General features: G+C 44.6%; 1 protein-coding gene across 1 annotated transcript in view; it reads right to left on the bottom strand.

The window, feature by feature from the left end:
- Positions 1-20,601, bottom strand: part of LOC309567355 (uncharacterized protein) — a gene marked incomplete at its 3' end in the record, with an annotated part of 126,964 nt that overhangs the window by 11,047 nt on the left and 95,316 nt on the right. Inside the window, exons 19-23 of the mRNA XM_082272770.1 lie at positions 13,815-13,986; positions 10,050-10,185; positions 8,262-8,365; positions 6,096-6,335; positions 4,435-4,764 (exon numbers count right to left, since the gene is read on the bottom strand). Of these exons, the coding sequence (XP_082128896.1) occupies positions 4,435-4,764; positions 6,096-6,335; positions 8,262-8,365; positions 10,050-10,185; positions 13,815-13,986 (982 nt within the window). The remainder of the gene's footprint in view (positions 1-4,434; positions 4,765-6,095; positions 6,336-8,261; positions 8,366-10,049; positions 10,186-13,814; positions 13,987-20,601) is intronic.

The raw sequence follows: 20,601 nt of genomic DNA, 5'->3' as shown, positions 1-20,601 counted from the left end.
AAAATTTGGATGTTACTCCGCTTTAACTATATGCCTAGGCACAAACTCATGTCCATCAGGTAGCGGGAAGAAATTGGACTGCAGAAAAAAGGACACAAACATACACATTCTCACACACACACACACACACACACACACACACACACTTGTCCAAAGCATGTTTGAAGAAACCAAGTACTCATCTAAAATGGCTTTTTATAAACCATGAAATAAGCAAAATTAAATTTAAGATCAGTCTAGCTAGCCCTCACACTGCTGGGGTGTGTCTCAATTAAAAGGCAAACAGATCAATCTTTAGCAAAGATCCGTTTGTAGAGGTGTACAACCAACATGTTTGTGGGCAATTACAGTGTACCCTTTGTAGTGTATTAACACAGACAGGCTGTACAGGTTGCTTCTTTATTCACTGCACATCAGCATGCAACTAACTTCAGCCACACCCAGCTCCCAGACATATACATAATTGTAACATTTTGCAGACAGCAACTTAACCCGTTGCTTACCATACTACACCCTTCAAAGTGAATTTGTGCAAGTTACTAGATAAAAGATTGTCTGTTAGAGCTGTAATGATGCAAGAAAGGAGAGAGCGGCGCCAGCTTAGTATAGTACAAGTTTATTTAACACTGTTAAAATTGGTGACTCACTGTCCGAGGTTGGGTGAGACCGGTACACAAAGACTGTTAGGGTCATCCATCTTCCTCTTCCAGGATAGTGGTCATAGGAGAAGGTGGTGAGGTTCCAGTGGTGAGGTTCCAGAGGTATAGCCGAGCCGCTGTGGGGCTGCTAGTTGTCACTGGCCGCGGCGGAGCATGCACAACAGGGCTCCGGCTGCCGACTTCTGATCCCTGATGACATCACTTCCTGGCAGGAGAAAAATAGGGGTTGCACGCGTTCAGAGCATCCGTGCTCCTTCGTCAGGCGATGGGAGTGTCTCAGGTGGGGCAGGGAATTTATACCCTGTTGCCGGACTAATTTCCCTGCCCCACCTGAGACACTCCCATCGCCTGACGAAGGAGCACGGATGCTCTGAACGCGTGCAACCCCTATTTTTCTCCTGCCAGGAAGTGATGTCATCAGGGATCAGAAGTCGGCAGCCGGAGCCCTGTTGTGCATGCTCCGCCGCGGCCAGTGACAACTAGCAGCCCCACAGCGGCTCGGCTATACCTCTGGAACCTCACCACCTTCTCCTATGACCACTATCCTGGAAGAGGAAGATGGATGACCCTAACAGTCTTTGTGTACCGGTCTCACCCAACCTCGGACAGTGAGTCACCAATTTTAACAGTGTTAAATAAACTTGTACTATACTAAGCTGGCGCCGCTCTCTCCTTTCTTGCATCTCTCAGGGCTTCTCCACGCTTCAGCCGGCTGCCGCGGACTATAGCTTCCCTACAGTACCAAACTTTGTTCCCCCCCACGCAGCCCCATAACCCCCCCCCCTCCCATCCACCCACATTCCTTGTACCACCTTGGGATATTAGAAGAGCGCCATGACACCCCCCACTTTCAGAGCTGTAATGAGCAAACGCCCTGAAAATGTTCCCCGATATGATCAGAATTGTCTGCCTTTTCTGGTGGAGGTTGGCCCCTCTGAGGTGGGGTTGAGCACTTGCTATAACTTCTGTTTTTTACTGCTGCCTGTGTGCCTATTGGGAAGAATTTCTCTTCTCCCACTGACAGACGTGGGAGGAAACTTGTGGTAAATCTCCTTCCACAGTTGTCTCCAGGACCTATTGTATGTCCTCATTGGGATATTCCCCTCTAATTCTATAGACAGGGCCACTGGTAAGGCAGTACAGCCAGTCCTGCTGTACCGGGCCCAGGCCCCATCAGTCCAAAAAGGAGGGCAAGGCACCTGCCGAAGAGGAGGGCCAGTTCTTTCGCCTTGCGACTCGTGGATCCCCTTGCAGCGCTGCCAGTTTCGCTCTTCAGGAAGATCAGTTCTGTAGTATTTGCACGCCCCCCTGCCACCTGTCTGGTGCATCCTGTGTGCCCCCCATCCGCAGCAGCGCTGCCAGCTTCCTTCCTCTCCCATCAGCAGCTGCTGTGGGCACACAGGGGAATTGGTTTCCAGAAGGAGAGGGGCAGGAAGGGGGCCAGGAAATAAGTAATTTACCGGCCCTGCCTTTCCTGAATGAACATAGGGAGTGGTCGTTTACTATGCTTCAGTGAGAGAACACAGGAGAAAGTTAACTTTACCATACTTCAGTTTGTGAATGAACAGGAAGCCTCAAAGCGCTACATTTTCATTTGTGAAGCTGAGGCTACAGAGAAAGGGACTAAGTGGAAGTAAACTGCCATGTTTTGCCTTTACCTGTAGGCAAGCCTGTAATTAGGCTTACCTATAGGTAGTGTAAATATCTCCAAAACATGCATCATTTTAGGAGAATTACAATACATACAGCTAGTAACTTCACTGCTGCATGCGCTCTGACGGAATGGCCACCCGGGCCGTTGCTTCAGAGACCTGTTCCGTGAACGGCAGTTCCCGTGCTGGAATGACGTCATTGCGGCTCTGTCCAGTCACAGAGCCGGAGTCAACGAACCCTGAAGCAAGATGGGTGAAGATGGGAGCCTCTGCAGCGCGAGAGGGCTTCGTTTTAAGGCAAGTTTACCTTATGTGCTAGTATGTACCTAGCAGAAAAAGCCAGTGTTTACAACCGGTCAACAAAATTGCAACCAAAGTTTAAAAAGGTTATCACTTTGCTCTGTCTCTGCTGCTTTTCATCATGTGCAGACACAGGACATCTGATTGGCAGCTACTTCTGGCCTGAAAAAAAAAAAAAGGGATGACCTGGGGTTCAGTGTCAGATTCAGGGATGACCTGGGGCTCAGTGTCAGATTCAGGTATCTACATAAACTGCATTCAAAAGTTTTTAATGCATAGAAAAAACTGCCCAATAATCCTGTGTACAGCAACCCCCCCCCCCCAATACTTACCTGAGCCCATCTTTATCCAGAGCAATGTTACAGAAGTGTCTCAGCTGCCCAGGACTACCCTCATTGGCTAAGACAGCATCACAGTGCGGTTGGCTCCCACTGCTGTCAAAGTCAGCCAATCAGGAGAAAGAGGGGAGGGGCTGGGGTCACAGCTTAGCGTCTGAATGGACATGGAGCTGTGACTCGGGTGCCAAACCAACAGCATAGAAACAGGTTAAAAAAAATAAAAACCCCATGAGACTTTACAATCCCTTAAAGTGGTTGTAAACCCTCACATCTATTCACTTCACTGCATATCCTATGCTGCAAAGAGATGAAACAAATCCTACATAGGTTTTACCATATATTTTCTGCTTTTTTTTTTTCACTGTTTAGGAAAGTGCAGATCATTCAAAAAATATTTCCTTTCAGCAGCACATATGGGTGGGGAGAATGGGCTTACACTGTAAAAGCTGATTGGAGGAAAGGGACAAACACACCCCCCCCCCCCACCACATTGGCAGAGGAACAAAGTAACATGCAGAGATGCATTCTGAATAGAAAAGCTCTCTGCTTCTTTCCCTATAAGCACCTTTCCACACATTTTCAGCAACTGTTCTCATATGTCTGAGAATGTGGCAGAAGGGACTCATGCTGATAACCAGAACAGAGCAACAGGGAGAAACTACACCCAGAGCTTTAGAGAGAGATAAGTAAAACTACAGATACATTAGCTTAACTAAAAACTTTCATGAATACGGTTTACAACCACTTTAAGCAAAATGGTGCTTGAGACATGGACGTCCCAGTTCTAACATTTTATTTCTGAATAGGTTAGTTTCTTGGTGTCATGCTAATCCAAAAATCATACTTTTGTCACCTGCATGGAACAAGCACAAAATTCGAAAAGGGGATGTTCCTCACTAAGTAGCCGACCATACCATGTCCAGAAAGTAAAGTATTTAAGCCAGAGCATTAGCATGACTTGCCAGGAAAATAGAATTTTCATAGGGAGGTTTGAAATATCTTTACATCTTACATTTTTCAGCAAGGGTTTACCTACTATAAACGTAATGATAGTCACAGCACAACAGTACTGCAGTAAGTCACAACCCCTGCTTAAAGGGCCAGTCCACCCAAAATTGCAATTTTTTTTCAATTTATAGTATAATGTTAAATAGCTGGACAAGCCTGAGCTTCCTTTATCCTTAGTGACCCATTGGTTAGGTCTTTGCACTTGGGTTGCCAAGTCTGGGCCCCTACTGTGTAGGGTTTCTACTCCTGTTGCATTCTCCAAATATAAAATGAGAATAAGAAAAGACCACCCAAAACCAAGCAGAAAGGATCAGGCTTGGGAACCATGGTAAGGATGTCTTGCTATTGGAGTATCAAAGACCTAAGAAGCCAGGGGCAACAGGCGTCAAACATTTAATGTTACTTTTGGGTGGGCTGCCCCTTCAATAAAATGCATAGCTGTAACCCATGCAAGCTGTAACCCATGTAAAAGCCTACCTTCCTTAGGTTCCAGGGTTACAGATTGGGCTTCACTTAGGACCTCCTTCAATGGGGCATTTGTATATACAATGGTTGTAGCGGTCATCTTGATTTGTAGACATATCTTGACAGAACTTAGGCTTCTCAATATCAGTGTAAAAGTGACATCATGGCCAACCTGGGGGTCATTGTGTGTAAAAGAACCCTCAAAATCTGGTTCTACCACTGGCTCAGTGTCATCAGCTGAGAGGGCCACAAGTGCAATTAAAGCAGCATTAGCATTTCCAGACAGCGTAGAGGAACAAATTGACTCAGCCTTCTTAAAAATCTCCCTCTCCTTCTCGCTTCCTGAGAAAAAAAAAAAAAAAAAAAGCAACCATTTAAATTAAAAATAAATGGTTTTAGATACACAAAGCTGAAGTTCATATTGCTTATTTTTGTCCTTCCTCCCTCATTACCATGCTAATAAAAAAAATATAAAAACCTTTTCTTTACATATTTTAGGCCCAGTGATAAAATGGACTGTGCATCTCTTGGCAATGCAGGCAGATCATGGCTGGTGGGAGGGGCAGGCAAAAACCTCCTGCCTCAGTATTTCTCTAGTGAACCCATCAGCCCTGATGCAAGCAGGGTGGATGTCAGTCTGGAGGAGTGAGTGTTCCTAGGCAGACTAATGTTGCAGACAGTAAACCATAGGAAACACCCATATAGGATGCTGAGCCTCCAGGATTACAAGAACTGAAACCCCAATGAAAGAGGCAGGATTGTCTGGCTAGGGAAGAAAGTTCCAGATGAGATTGGACATCCTTCAGCCAGGCTATATTTGTTTCGCTGCAGCTTCTAATGCAAACCGAGAAGCTCAGTGTGCAGTAAAATCCAAGTGAGCAATTTCAGTATAAAGTGAAGGCAGTCTCCATATTTCTCACTTGACTGGTTTAATCCTGTATTCCAATGCAGTTGTGGGCAAGGCCATATTCCACCAAATGCATTAGGGTAAAGATCAACCCTACTCAAGACCATTGTCAGGGCTCCTTCACACCAGCAGCCAGGCTGATTGCACAACCGCAGGTGTGCTCTGGTGTACACGGTTAGCTTATTTCTTTATTACCGACATTTAGTTAAAGCAGAGCTCCACCAAAAAAGCGTTCCACTTGTCTGCCCCCCCCCTTTCGCTGCCACATTTGGGGGGTGTGGGTACCTGGTGTGGACAGGTACCCGCTCCCACTTTTGCCCCCCCTCCTCCCCATTCACACATGCACAGTAGGAAACCAGCAAGGCTTCACTACTGGTTTTCCTTAGCCAAGATGGTGGTGCCAGCACCCGAGAGCTCATAAAGAACTGGCTCGGGTGAAAAACACTGCTAGATGCCTGGACAGGTAAATGCCCCAACAGTAAAAGTCAGTAGCTACAGTACTGCATTACATACATCATAAAAAAAAGTTACCTAGCACCCCATGTTAGGAGGGTGCTACAACAGGACATCAGTCTGAGCTGCACATTATTTTCCCAACTTTCATAAACCAGGACAACCTTTAAGGAGGAGGATCACTTACTGTATTTTTAATACACCAACATTACCAACATTGGGCATTTCAACTGCTTGAAGGGTAGGGGCATTGATCTTACTTGCATTTAACGAAGCTCCATTTACGAAATCCTGCTAAAATAGTTGACTGTACCTTCAGGATACTTATAGTTGTTGGTTAGGTCATCACGTTTATTTGAACCGATCGCCTTGGTGCTGATAAATTTTCCAATTGCACTAGTTTGTGTTTTTATTCTTCTTTTCTTGTCAGAGTAAACTATCCAGTCTACTTTATCGCCATTCACTTCACAAAATGTAAAAGGAGCATCGTATGGCTTGTCAACATCACCTTCCTTAACAGCGTTCACAGAGCATGGTCCCAAACGGTATGAACCTACATATGTATGAAATACAGTAGAATGTTTTAAGGGTCTTCAATTAATGTCAGGACGACTTTGTAGTTAAATTCTGTTTGGGTGGCCATTAGCCTGCAATGAGTGGACCAAATTGGCGGAAGACTCTATTTTGCAAACTGGCCCAATTGCTAAGAATCGTCAATTTGTTTACTAGCAGGGGTCAAACGTTTTAATTTTTGCATACAGAGGGTACAGTGGGCCCCTGGCCACCAGGAGAAACTGGCCAAGGAATGGAAGATTGACCATTACCTTAGCTACTGAGCAAAAATTCCAGTAATAACAAAACCTATTGCTGCAAATTTTTATTATCCACTGAAAATCACCAGCATAAAAGTGATTGTAAAAATGATCACCTTGTAAAACAACCTATGCCGTCTAAAATAGAAGTGAATACACATTTATTTTTTTTTTTAAATCTAGGTGAAGAAATTTACCTTCTCCTCCCCCCTTTATAAAGTGATCACATTACCTCTGTTCACAGCTGTAGGATGGGGGGGGGGGGGGGAGAAGCAGTACACCGAGCTTCCCAGTGAACAGAGCAAGTCAGGACAAGTCTGATTGGAGGAGAGGAGGAGAGCACACAGCTCCCAGCATAGCTAGAGAACTGACTATGGTGTGCTCTCCTGCTTAGTGTGGTCAGTTTCTAATAGGAGAGCAGAAGGACTGGCAGAACACCAGTGATTTCACATAAAGGAAGCATACAAAGAACTGGACAATTCCATAAAAGTACATGGTACAGCATGTACATATTAGCAATGTGAAATGTTGGGGTAACAAATGCTTTAAGTGGACTGGTAATGGGGTCCTTTCCCATTTTGGGGCTGGATTTAGAAACCTCTTGGGTCTCCTGTCAATTCTGTGATTTCTTCAAATAGGACTTTATAGACAGCTACTTCAAGATGCAGTTCACCCATAAGGCCATACCCCATGTCACCAATAGAAGCCCTGCTTGCCTATTGGTCTATTCACGTGTTGACTAGGATACTCAGAATGGGTGTAAGACTAGTGCTTTACAACACAGTGTCCTAAGTTGGCAAAGATGGCCAAGATGGAGAGCTGGTACAGGGCTCCAAATGACCCTTGTACCCTGTGACGGAACTGACCCACACTGGAAATGTTACTTTAAATCATTCACAGTGCCTGTATAACCCCCTGTATACTTACCCAAGTTTCATCTTGCTGTGCCATTGGCTCCTGCAGCTGTCAATCAAATAATGGGAGCAGAGAGTGGGAGGGCTGGGCTGACACGTTGTGCGTCAATTGATGCATACAGCTCAGCTTCAAGCCTGCCCCTATAAGAAGCCGCTTGCTATGAGGGCACAAAAGGTGCCAAAGCACTGGTAAACAAGGAGGTTTAGGGCCAATCTGGAAAACCATTGCACAGAGAAGAAAATTGCAACAGGCTTGTTACTGTATTATATAAAAATAACATTTACAAATGCTTCAAAAAGGCTCTAACCCTTTAAAACTTCAACAAATCAGGGGACATTCTATTTTGATATTTATTTTTTTAACCACTTCTGGACCTGCAGGATTTGCCCCCTTAATGACCAGACCATTTTTTTGCGATTTGGCACTGCTTTAACGGACAATTGCGCGGTCGTGCGACACTGTACCTAGATTCATGCCCCTTTTCCCCCACAAATGGAGCTCTCTTTTGGTGGCATTTGATCACCTCACAGGTGCTCTGATCATTCTAGAGAGAACGGTCAGCTGTGTTTACAATAGCCAACCGTCGTCCTCTCAGCCGGGAGTGATCGCGGGTGGCCGGCGGCAATTTGAGCCCCTAGCTGCAGGCACGCAGACGTAGCTACATCGGTTCACACAGGAGGGCCAGCCTGCCGCAGTAATCTGCGGCGGGCGGTCCTTAAGTTAGAAAAAAGGTTATGCATGGTTTTCCTCACCTTCACTTTTTTCTTGTGGAGTTGCATCCAAAACTTGCCACCCATCATATTGGGATCCAAGATCTTTTCTGACAAACCAACCTTCATCCCACACATGGAAGTTCCTATTAAAAAGACAATATATACACTTTAACTATTTCCTCATTGTCTTTCCCTCATTAAAAAAAAAAAAAAAAATCAAAGATTGATTGCATGTCTGCTGAGAAGCATATACTCATACAACCAATTAACAGACCAATACCTTGCCCAAAAGTGACAAGGAGGCTGATAAGTTGGAAAAGGGAAAAGCCATAGCTTTATTGAACTGCTCTACCCCATAACCTTGTGTCCTGGTAGCCAATTCTAATGGAGCCACTCAACCTCCTTGATTTAGATCAACTCCTACTGTAATGCAATGCTTCCACCACTCTAGGATCCCTTTGCCTAAAGCCGTACAAGGGGCCTTCATCAGCATAGATTCATGTTTACAACTTGCACTTACCCCTCCCTTTTTAAGAGGGTTTGGGGAATCCTGCCCGCTGTGCTATGGAATTCTGATGGTGGGGGGGGGGGGGGCGGGGTTGTGGGAAAATCCCCCCCCCCCCCCAGCTCTCAATATATACATATCAGCACTTCTGCCATTGTCTGCAGCCACTGAACGAGCGTCATTTATCCAACAGGACAGTTCAAATCAAGCCAATAAGACTTTCCGACTGCAGTGGCCACATATGCATTGAAATTCAGCCTGTCCCCACTGAACTTCTATGGGCAGCTTAAGCTCAGGATATTGATTACTTCTGCCTGATGTTGGTGGCCATTAGGCCCCATTTATACATTAAAAGAATGAGTTTCTGAAAGCGTGATTTACACGAGTTTCCGCATGTTGCACATTGGGGCAGCTCAGTCCCTTCAATGGGCTGCCATATTGTTTGGAGCAATGTTCCAGAGTTTTTTTGGCTCCACCCATATGGGGCCAATATGTAAGGCTATTGTGGTTTTCAGCTGCCCTGCTGGAAGGTCATTCTGTAGAACAGACCAGGAAATGGCTGCCTGGATTAACCATCTTTAAAAAGGAATCTTCTGCGCTAAAAGTGTCCAGCAAGGAGGTGGGTAGAAAGTGCTGCCCCTCTGGATACTGCAAGAGTTACTGTTGACAAATTGAGGAACCTGTGTGCCATCAAAATGGTCAAGGACCTAAACTTACAGGTGGGATGCTGCAGCAATAACACAGGCCAAGAATGATGCGATAACTTGTATTGAAAGAATGCAAAGACTGTTCAAAAAAAAACTGTAGGAAGCCAACACAAACTGGGAACACTTAAGTCCAGCAGCATGTAGAGAGCAGGTTTCAGCCGAGTTGACAGTGTCTGTTAGAAGAAACAGATGCGGTCGTGTGGCCTGGCCATCTCATACCCAAGCAGGAAGAAATGTCCAGAGAAGTCCCGAGCCCTATGCTTTCCCTCATCAGGAACCTTTGCCTGCTGCTAGTTCTGACCCTACCAGGTGGGGTACCTGTCCCTACTCTACCCACTCACAAAATGTGTGCCAAGCATGGGAGCAAGGCCCTAAATAGGCACTGCCTGACCCAAGATGGACACTAGAGTCACAAGGGGAGGCAGCATCCCAAATGGATAGTTTCCCTAGCAAGTACATAAGTTAACATTTTATAAAATAAATGTGTACAGCACAGAACATTAAATTCTAGCTACAAATTTTATTATATTTTTATATACATACATACATACACACACACACACACACACACACACACACACACACACACATCAGAGCAAAAAGATCCCATCTTACCATATGCTGTCAACTGAATCAGGCAATTCTCTGCCATTCTCATCAAAGTACCGATCAATAGTGAGATTTCCATCAGTGTCATGAGCAGAAGCAAAATTTGTGACTACACGTGCAGGGATTCCAAGGCATCTGAGCACTAATAAAAGAAACGTGTAAATAGAAAAGTCAAAAAAACAGATGGCAGTCAATGTAGAGAAAATTGTAAATTGAGTAAAAGTGGAAGTCACAGGTTTAATGAGAGAAGTCACATTTAGTTAAAGTGGAACCCAGCTTGGTCCACTTTTACTTTGTATAAAGTGGAAGTAAACCTTTTTTTAATCTTGTACCTACAGGCAAGCCTAAAACATGCATTTAGGAGCTATTCACACTTCATGCATACCCGTGCCATGGTCAGTGACTCCTGCGTGGGATTGACAAGCGAGTCGAATCAGATGGCTGGAGGACGCAAACCCAGAAGGAAGACAGAGTGAAGAATGAAGCGCCTTTGGCTGAAAGCACGCCACTGGAAGGGCTGCGTTCTCAAGGCAAGTACAGTGAGGGAAAAAAGTATTTGACACCCTGCTCATTTTGTATGTTTGCCCACTGACAAATGATCAGTATAATTTTAATGGTAGTTTTATTTGAACAGAACAAAAAAAGAAAAAAAAAAAAAAAAAACAGGGCAGTCAGAATGCAGCACTTCCAGGCCTTGCTGTGAGAAATGCTGCATTCTGCTTTTGCGTGCGCCAGCAGAGGAATTTCCACTCACAGAGAAACAGTAACGGGTAGCAATCCAACAGAGCCTGCAAGAAGGGCAGTTTGAAGATGTGTTGGTCACTTCAGATATGAGATCCTTCTTTCAGCCGACCCATTGACAGCTGTACTCCAGATCCATCATCAGGGAATGCCTAGACCGACAGGTGTCTGACTACATTGGGTTAACGGCCGATGTGGACGCTCTGATGAGTAATGAACCCCTGGACTACTGGGTAGGCAGGCTTGACCTCTAGCCAGAGCTTTCACAATTTGAAATGGAACTGTTGGCTTGCCCCCGTCCAGTGTCCTGTCCCAAAGGACGTTCATCGCAGCAGCGGGGGATCGTGACCGATAAGCGCACTTGCCTAGCTCATGACAGTGTTGACTACCTCACATTTATAAAAATGAATGAGGCATGGATCTCTGAGGAATTCAACACATGTGACCAGTAGACCATGTTTGATTACAATTCCTCATTACAGGCCACAAATATCTGCCAGACCACCATCCACCCACAACAATTCATGGTCCTTGTCTTCAGTAAATACAGTGGCATAAAAGGCATTTCATGTTCATTGAATGCCTAGTTTTTGGGGCCTTTAATGGCCGACAATTATTTTTTCTGTCAATGCCCAATGTACCTCCGTGTGGGCTAATTTTTGGGGCCTTTCAAGGCTGACACTTACTTCTGTATCCTGTGAATGCCTAATGTACCTCCAGCCACAGAATACAACATTCTTCACGGTCAGGTAAACCCATGTGGGCTAATTTTTGGGGCCTAGAATGGCCGACACTTCTTTATCCTGTGAATGCCTAATTTTTCAGACTGGAATTGAAAAATCAATGGGTCTGTAAATGTTCCGCCAAATTGTGGAATGGATGCAAAACAATTTTACAGATGTGTGAATGGACCTTATATGTATTTACCGGCTGTCAGTTCTGGCTGATTTAGGAAAAAAAAATTTTTGCTGTGAAAAAAAATAAATAAAAATTTTTAGGGCAACTTTTCCAATTGCAATACTTCTGTTATGACATTGACCATGTGGTGGGACTATTTGTGCACAGCTAGTAACTATTTTGTGGCTACAACAAGAAAGCCATTGATACAAACTGAATTTGTTCAATGGAAAAAATAGCGGACTTTAAAGGCACATGTCAGGCAGGCAAAATTGTTTGTTTAAAAAACATGTATATTTTATTAAACACATATTAAAATAATCAAAACACAAAAAGACAAAAGCACAACATATACAGATTAGCTGTGTTAAAATCCACATTTTCTATGAATCTAATTTGGATATACAGACATTTTGGTAGTTACATATGATAGAAGCTTTAACATGTTTAAATAGGCATCAAGTGCCAAAAAACAGACCTCTCAAGATGCAGAAAATTGTGCAATCCGTGGCTGTCAGTAAACCATAGTGACCATAGAGAGGAGGGGAGAAAAATAGGCGGGGGAGAAGATGGAGTGAGTCCACCTGTATGTATAGAGTAATAGGGAGCATGTAATCTCCAAAACACATAGATTCCCTTCTAAATTAGACAAAATTATGGTAAATTTTCTGCATCTTGAGAGGTCTGTTTTTTGGCACTTGATGCCTATTTAAACATGTTAAAGCTTTCAATGTACATTTTGGACTAATTACGTGTTTTTACTAAAAGAAAATACATATAAGTCTGAGGTCCAGAAGAAGCTAAGGTGAAACGCGTCGACCTCTTCAGACTATTACCATAATATCTATCATATGTAACTACCAAAATGTCTGTATATCCAAATTAGATTCATAGAAAATGTGGATTTTAACACAGCTAATCTGTATATGTGTTGCGCTTTGTCTTTTTGGGTTTCGATTATTATTTTAATATGCGTTTAATATACATGTTTTTTAAACAAACAATTTTGCCTGCCTGACATGTGCCTTTAAAGTCCGCTATTTTTTCCATTGAACAAATTCAGTTTGTATCAATGGCTTTCTTGTTCTAGTCGATAGGATTATGGCACACAAGGGATAGCTCAAAATCCCCCCTATTTTGTGGCTACAAATATGACCTAAAGGTTTTTAAAGTTCGCCTTCCATTAAAGTCAATTGGGCACACCGCGAACTTGCGGTTTGCAGACATTTGAGAAAGTTTGCGGCCAACGTTCCGAACCGCCCCGGCCAATGTTCGTCCATGACTACTGCCTATGACCCCACTAACCCCATTCCCACCATCAAACATGGAAACGTTATTCCTTGGGGGCATTTTTCTGCTAAGAGGACAGGACAACTTCACCGAATCAAAAGGGATGATGGATGGGGCCATGTACCATCATCTTGGGTGAGAACCTCCATCCCTCGAGCCAGGGCATTGAAAAAAAATGGATCGTGGATGGGTATTCAAACATGACAACTACCCAAAACACACAGCCAAGGCAACAAAGGAGTGGCTTAAGAAGCACATTAAGGTCCTGGAGTGGCCTAGCCAGTCTCCAGACCTTAATCCCATAGAATATGTGGAGGGAGCTGAAGGTTCAAGTTGGCAAACATCAGCCTCGAAACCTTGACGGAGGGGATCTGCAAAGCGTGGGACAAAATCCCTCCTGAGATGTGTGCAAACCTGGTTGCCAACTACAAGAAACATCTGACCTCGGATTCCCAACAAGGGTTTTGGCACCAAGAAGTCAGTCATGATTTGCGAAGGGGTCAAATACTTATTTCACTCATTGAAATGCATTTTTCTGGATTTTTTTGTTGTTACTCTGTCTCACTGTTAAAATAAACCTACCATTAAAAAAAAAAAAAAAAAACAAACAGTTTACCGCTTTAGTCAATTTTGGGTCATCACAAACATGAGATGCAGCTGTGTGCCATCAGTACATATCATGGATGCGCTTTTAAATGTTATGGAAGTCCAAACAGCAGTGTTTTTGTTGAAATGCCAGGATCGCCGACAGGCACAAATAGGTGTTGAGGAATTTATCCCAATTAGACCATAACTGATACGTGCAGCTATTTAGTGCAGGGCTTGTATTAAACGTGTACAAACCTGTGCAAAGTACTCCTCCATACACCCAGCACTGTCCATATCTGACCGGTCCACTTTCATTCCATTTACGGAGAATGTTAACACTTCCATTCCATTTTGTGGGTTTTTCTCCTTCACTATAATCCCCACTCCAATTTCCATAAATAACTCCATTATCATCGTTACCGTTAACCTAAAAAGTGCAAAAGGCAGCAAGATGTGTAACTACCAGTCACAACAATTCAACTATGCAATTAAAAGGTCAGCAAAAGCACTTTACACAAATCGTATGACAAATCTAGAATTCAAAAAAATAGTAAAAAGGCAATACATCATAAATATTACGTATAAAGTATGGTTTTAATATAGCAGCTTCTCAGTTTTTACTAGGTGTTAAAGGGACAGCCATGTTCCACGTTTCAGACTCCATCAGAATGATGACGGTCAAAAGTGTTTATTTGCTAGGACACACACACACACACACACACACACACACACACACACACCCACCCCCCATTTTACCCAGGTGTACAGGGTGCCCTCCGGGGCATGCATCCCCTGATTTTTATTTTTTCCCCTTCTTTAGATCCAGCTGTAAGAATGCTTATAGTATTAGAAGAGCAATAAAAAAAAAAAAAAAGTAGTAGATGACATGACTTTTGGGGGATGAAGTTAAGGGATGGACATAAAGTCCAATAAAATATTCAAATAAATCCAAAACGTTACCTCCACTATGAGGCAATGGTAGGGAGATGAAGGTCATTGTAAAGTTTGCCCACAGTGAAAGCTTTCAAAAATCTAAGTGTGACCCTTTGACAGATCCTTTAGAGCAGCATTCCATCCTTTTTGGCACCGGGAGAGGGGGGGGCGCTTTTTTTTTTTTTTTACAGGCAATTTGTTGGGGCAATGGCTGGTGTTGGAGCTTCAATCATGGCACCATAGTGAATATGGTGTCAGGATGATTGAAGCGTGTTATTTCTATTACATAGTAATATGAAATTAAAAATAGTTCAACTCCGCATAATGCAGAATCAGTGGGAGCTCTGAGCATGTCACTTGCCATGTTGCCTACCACCAGATCCAGCTCGTCACTTGCCACCAGATGCGAATTGTCACTATCCTGCCACCAACTGAAGCTTCCCACTATAGTCTGCCCCCATAAAATAACAGATGCAGCTTCTGGCAGTCTCTCCTCAGCTTTTCAGCACATGCATATTTGCTGGGTCCCAGAGTGAAGGAGGGCAGTTAGAGATGTAATCTCTCTGCTGCCCATGGCTGCACAGTGAGGGCAGAACTGCAATAGAGGGTGGGCGATGAGATTATCTCTGCTCGCCCACCACACTCGCGGCCTGGCTGCAGAGAGGTCGTGGTCCACTGGTTGGGGAACCCTGCTTTAGAGCAGGAGCCAAAATTAAGTAGTTGGCTTATTCCAGATTTTTATATGGTTTTACTTTGTTATTGTATAGACTTGTGAGCAAGGTGCAGCGTGGTATGGTGGGCAGTAAACAGTCAAAAATAGGCAACAGCAATATACAGCAGAAAGTTCCAACTCAGTACAACTAGGCACAACCATCCGGAGCCACTTACTAACAGTGGTCTGTAGACTTGGAAGATGGACATTTGCAACTAGCAGCGGAATGCGGCCTGGCTGGTCCAAACCCAAAGGGAAGCTTTCTGAAGTGAGGTAGATTTTGTCCCTGCACTGTCCCTCTTCTGGAATCTTTCCCCATCACATGACACTTGACAAATTGCAGGTTCTTTCTGCACGCTTTGGCCAAGAAAAATTCTTGCATTTTCTTTGACTTAACTAGTGTTTGGGGGGTCTCTTCACCTCACAACCCAGTCTAAAATTTCCTTCACTACTGTCTCACAGGCACTCCAGGCCCCCCCCCAATGTGTGTCTTGTCACATTGGTAAATTGTTTCACAGGTTTTGGGATTGATGGTGTCATGGGTGGGAATATTACATTTCATAAATAGAGAACACTTTCTAGGATACATGACATGTCAGATAACCATAGACTATGATTTGAAACAAATACATTCTGTAGATTACTTGCCACAGATTTTAGACAACCCAGGCTACGTTTAGAGTCACGTGGCAACCAACAATGCCCGCAACCTAAATTTGAGTCATGACCCATAGTTAACCACTCCCAAATACAGGGAGACTTTTTAACCTCTTCCTGCCCAGGCCAATTTTCAGCACTATCGCACTTTGACAATTGCTCAGTCATGCAACACTGTACCTATATAATGATATTGAACTAATTTCCACACAAAGCTCTTTTGATAGTATTTTAGGTTTTGCAAAACTAAAACAGACTGAAAATAACCCAAATCAGTTTTTAGTCTGTAGGAAAGTTGAAGTCCAAAAGCAGACCTAATTAGGACAGCGGGCTTTCGGAGTGAGGGGGGGGGGGGGGACTAGCCTTCTACCCACTGATTATGGCCCACAGAGAAGACCAGGAATTTTGATCTGCTTCTCCTGGTCAGAGCATGGAAAAAAGCTCAGTTGAGCCTCATCCCATGGAAAGAGCAGATCATGCTCTAATGGACAACGTGATGAATGCTGAGAGCGAGGCTTGGAATTCTCTGAAGACAAAGCTTCCCTTCTAGAGTGGATAGAAAGGTGTAATATTAATCTTGTACAGGTTAATGGTCAGAGGAAATAGGACTGCCCTCCTGCAGATTGGGTTGGAGAGGCCTTTCCACTTCGGACAGGAATATTCATCAACAATCTCCCTCAAGAAATCTACGAAGGTAAAGTTAATTCCACTTTTTTGGACTGCTGGAGCATTGTAGGAGTTGTGTCTTATGCTGACTTTTCTAATGGACAGATTACACAAGCAAAAGCCAAACACCTGAAAGATGTCATGTGTGATGGATTTACTGCCAGGCTGTTTGGGGTGGGCTTCCTAATAAAAGCTTGTCTGGGTGCCTGGCTGTTGATTATCTTACCATTTGGTCACTGTTAATTGCTAGCTGTTCATTAGATGTACTGGTATTACTGTTTAGTAGTGATTAGTCGAACACCCCCTGGATCGGTTCGTACCAGAGCACCGCGAACAGAGGAAAAGTTTGTTCGAATAAGCAAACCCTATTGAAGTCTATGGGACTCGGACCTCAAAAATCAAACAGCCTCATTTTGAAGGCTTAAATGCAAGTTATTGCCCCAAAAAAAGTGTATAGGGATCCAGGTACTAACCTGGGCAACATGTAGCAATGGAAAAAAAAAGTTTAAAAAAAAAAAAAAAAAAAATGATCATTTTTAAAGGAGCAGGGATTTACTGATTTTAATGAGGCTTAAAGTGAAACTATAAAAATGAAAAATTCCTTCAAATATCGTGCCTGGGGGGCCCCCTAAATGTGCCTGTAAAGTAGTGCATTTCTACGATGTATGTAGCCTGCTGCAGCAATATTGACATTTCTAAAGCAAAAAATGTCATACGAATATACATACAAATGTCAAATCAAAATGTACTTGCCATACAGGTGCAGAAAAATTGGGCCTTGGTTGTTGGTGGTGCCTGAACCCCGTAACCCCTCAGAGTTACTCTTGCTGGGTGCAGGAGTGGGCCCTGCTGCTAAAAAATCAATACAAAATTTGAAATCGCATGTACTTGTCATACAGGTGGCAAAAATTGGGCCCTTGCTGTTGGTGGTGCCTAAACACCGTAACCAAGCCCTCGCAGTTACTCTTGCTGGGTGCACGAACGGGACCTGCTGGTAAGAATTCCATACAAATTTGAAATTGCATGTACTTGTCATACAGGTGCAAAAATATTGGGCCTTTGGTCTGGTTGAGGCCCGAACACAATTACCCCTTCAGTTAGCAGGGCACAGGGACAGAGCCTGCTGATAAAATGACATACGACATTTAAAATTGTATGACCGGTGCATACAAGTGCAGAAAAAGTAGGCTTTGGGGGTTGGTCGGGACCTAAATCAAAAACATTGTGTGAAGCTAGCAGAATAAAAAAGGTAGAGGGATAGGCAGCATATGCAGTCTTCAAGGGGTGGCAGACCCCGAGCAAATTCAATCAGTTACATCAGTATTAGGGGCCTGATAGCTCTTGTTGATCCAGGACTGGTTCATTTTGATAAAAGTCAGCTGATCAGACGCACACTTTTGTCCATCACAAAACCTCCAGCAGCACCGAACGTCCGTTCGGAAAGCACTCTCAAAGCAGGACAGGCCAGTAGCTCCATTGCGTATTGAGCAGGTTCTGGCCACAGACCCAGTAAGCCAGTGGATGCTCAGCTGGAAAGGTCTCCAAGTCTGCTCTTGCGCCTATATAATCATGCACCATATAAAAAGGTTTAAGTAACCATCGGCAGCGTCTCCAACAGCCCTGGGTGCTATTGAGGACAAAAGAACTGTTTAAAAAGGCATTAGTCAGCCGGCTACCTTCTCCACCGCGCCTCCTTTGGCTGAACGATGCCTCAGAAACACATCCAGAGAATGTTGACCTCCCAGTGTCTGGAAAGGCGGTACACAATTTTTTTCAAGGCCTCCTTTAGATGTTTCACCCTCTGCAAAGGCAGGGTGAGCTCTGCAACTTTACCCTTGTAATGTGGCTCAAGAAGGGTTGCCAACCAGTAATTATCCCTCTCCTTGATAGCACGAATCCTCGGGTCCTTTCGCAGGCTTTGCAGAATTAGGGAGCCCATGCAACGTAAGTTGGAGGCATGAGCTTCTGGGTCACTAAGGATGACCTTGTCAGCAGGAGCTGGATCAACATCATGTTCGAAAGGCCGACGCTCACAGGCCATGAAAAGAGGGCAAGCAGCCCCTGTGTCCATTGTGAAAAGTGGTGGTCACAGTCATAGTGCATCCTCTGCAGGTGGGGCACGCCCGTCCTTTATTTCCAGTGCTGCCCATGCTATTCAGCAACAACATGTGGAAGAGTTGGTGGAGTGAATCAATAAACCGTCTCATCCTCTGACACCCAAGCTCACACTAGTTTGCCCTTCACCACAGCTGCCAAAGTGGCCCGTTCCACAGCTACTCCTGTCGCCCCACCATCATGCACGGAGGAGTCATCTGAACTATTCGATGATCGTGTCATTGACATGCTGCTGGAGGATGCGCAGAAATTTGAAAGCTGTGATGTTGGTTCCCAGGTTGATGAAGGGAATAACGTGAGCCTAGAGAGGGGGGCGACAATGACAGACAAGAGACCAGCAATCGTGTTTCCACATCTGAAGCATATTGCCAAGTTTTCTCCAGTGATGAGGGAGGGGATGATGTCACTGACTGTACTTGTGTGCCTGACAGGATGAAGGATGGTGGAAGAATGGATGGAGAGAGAGGGAGGACGCACAACTCCAACGAGGCAGGATGTGCTCCAGGGGCCGCCATAGCAGTAGCCAACCTATCGCGTCACAGCACAGAGCTCCACAGGTGCAGATTGCTGCAAACTACCCGCGGACTCCCAAAAGTTCATTAGTGTGGGCTTTTTTCAGCACATGTGCATTTGCAACATCTGTCTAAAGCGGATCAAGCATGGCCAGAACAGCAGCCGCTTCAGCACCACATGCTTGACAAGGCATATGACGACCTGCCATGCAGTCCATTGGCAACAGTACCTGAAAGAGGCACCAGATCAAAACAAGCATACATCACCTTGCTCTATGATCTCTAACCCTACTATACCAGCATTGGGAGGGATGATGGTATAGCAATGAGTGCCACGGAGACTTGCACCCAATCTGCTAGTAGTACCCACTGCTTGATTTGAGCAGCAGGCAAATTTCACTACCCCAGTTTTTGAACCGTAGCAAGAAATACTGTCCCAGCCATCCACATGCTCAACGTCTTAATGCTAGCTTGGCAAAATTGCTAGCATTACAGTTACTGCCTTTTCATCTGGTAGACTCTCGGCTCCCTTTCGCAAATTTGCGGAACGTGCTGCACCACAGTGGCAGGTCCCAAAAAGGCATTTCTTTTCGCGTAAGGCTATTCCAGCTCTCTACCGTCATGTGGAAGGTAGTGTTTTGGCCTCGCTGGACAAAGCGGTTAGTAGGAAGGTGCACATTACTGCTGACTCTTGGTCCAGTAGGCATGGACAGGAATGTTACATTTCTTTCACGGTGCACTGGGTAACTCTGCTGGCAGCTGGGAAGGATGCAGGACAGGGTTTGGTGTTGCAGCTTGTTTTACCACCATGCCTCCAAAAAGCTGGTGCTGCCACATCTGGCTACTCCACCACCTCCATGTCCTCTTCTGCTCAATTGTCCTCTGAAGCAGCAGTGCTCCCTATGTGCTCAAGGGGCTACGCAAGCAATCAGGCTAAAAGATGCTATGCTGTGCTTCAGTTGGTCTGTCTAGGGCAGTGGTCCTCAACTCCGGTCCTCAGGGCCCACTAACAGGCCAGATTTTAAGTATTAACTTAGGGAGATGCAGACTAGAATACTGAAATCACTGAGCAGAAAATGAGATTACCTGTGATGCAATTTAGTTTTCTTACGAACCTGGCCTGTTAGTGGGCCCCGAGTTGAGGACCACTGGTCTAGGGGATAAGAGTCACACCGGTGCAGAGATTCTGTCAGCTATGCAGGGGCAGGCTCAGAGATGGTTGACGCCAGAACAGCTTGAGCCAGGAATGGTTATATACGACAATGGCACCAACCTTCTCTCCGCCCTTCGACAGGGACAGTTGACATGTTCTAAATCTGGTGGTGCAGCATTTGACCAGATACCCGGTCTTCCAAGATCTCCTGAGGAAGGCCAGAAAAAGTCTGTGGCCATTTCCGCTGTTCATACAATGCTTATTTAAACATTCAAATGGGAAGTCAACCTGCCC

The sequence above is a fragment of the Pelophylax lessonae genome, assembly GCF_965119305.1.
Source record: "Pelophylax lessonae genome assembly, chromosome: 11".
In the NCBI taxonomy this organism is placed as follows: Eukaryota; Metazoa; Chordata; class Amphibia; order Anura; family Ranidae; genus Pelophylax; species Pelophylax lessonae.
The sequence above is the reverse complement of the archived record's forward strand: the minus strand, read 5'-3'. Positions and strand labels throughout refer to the sequence as shown.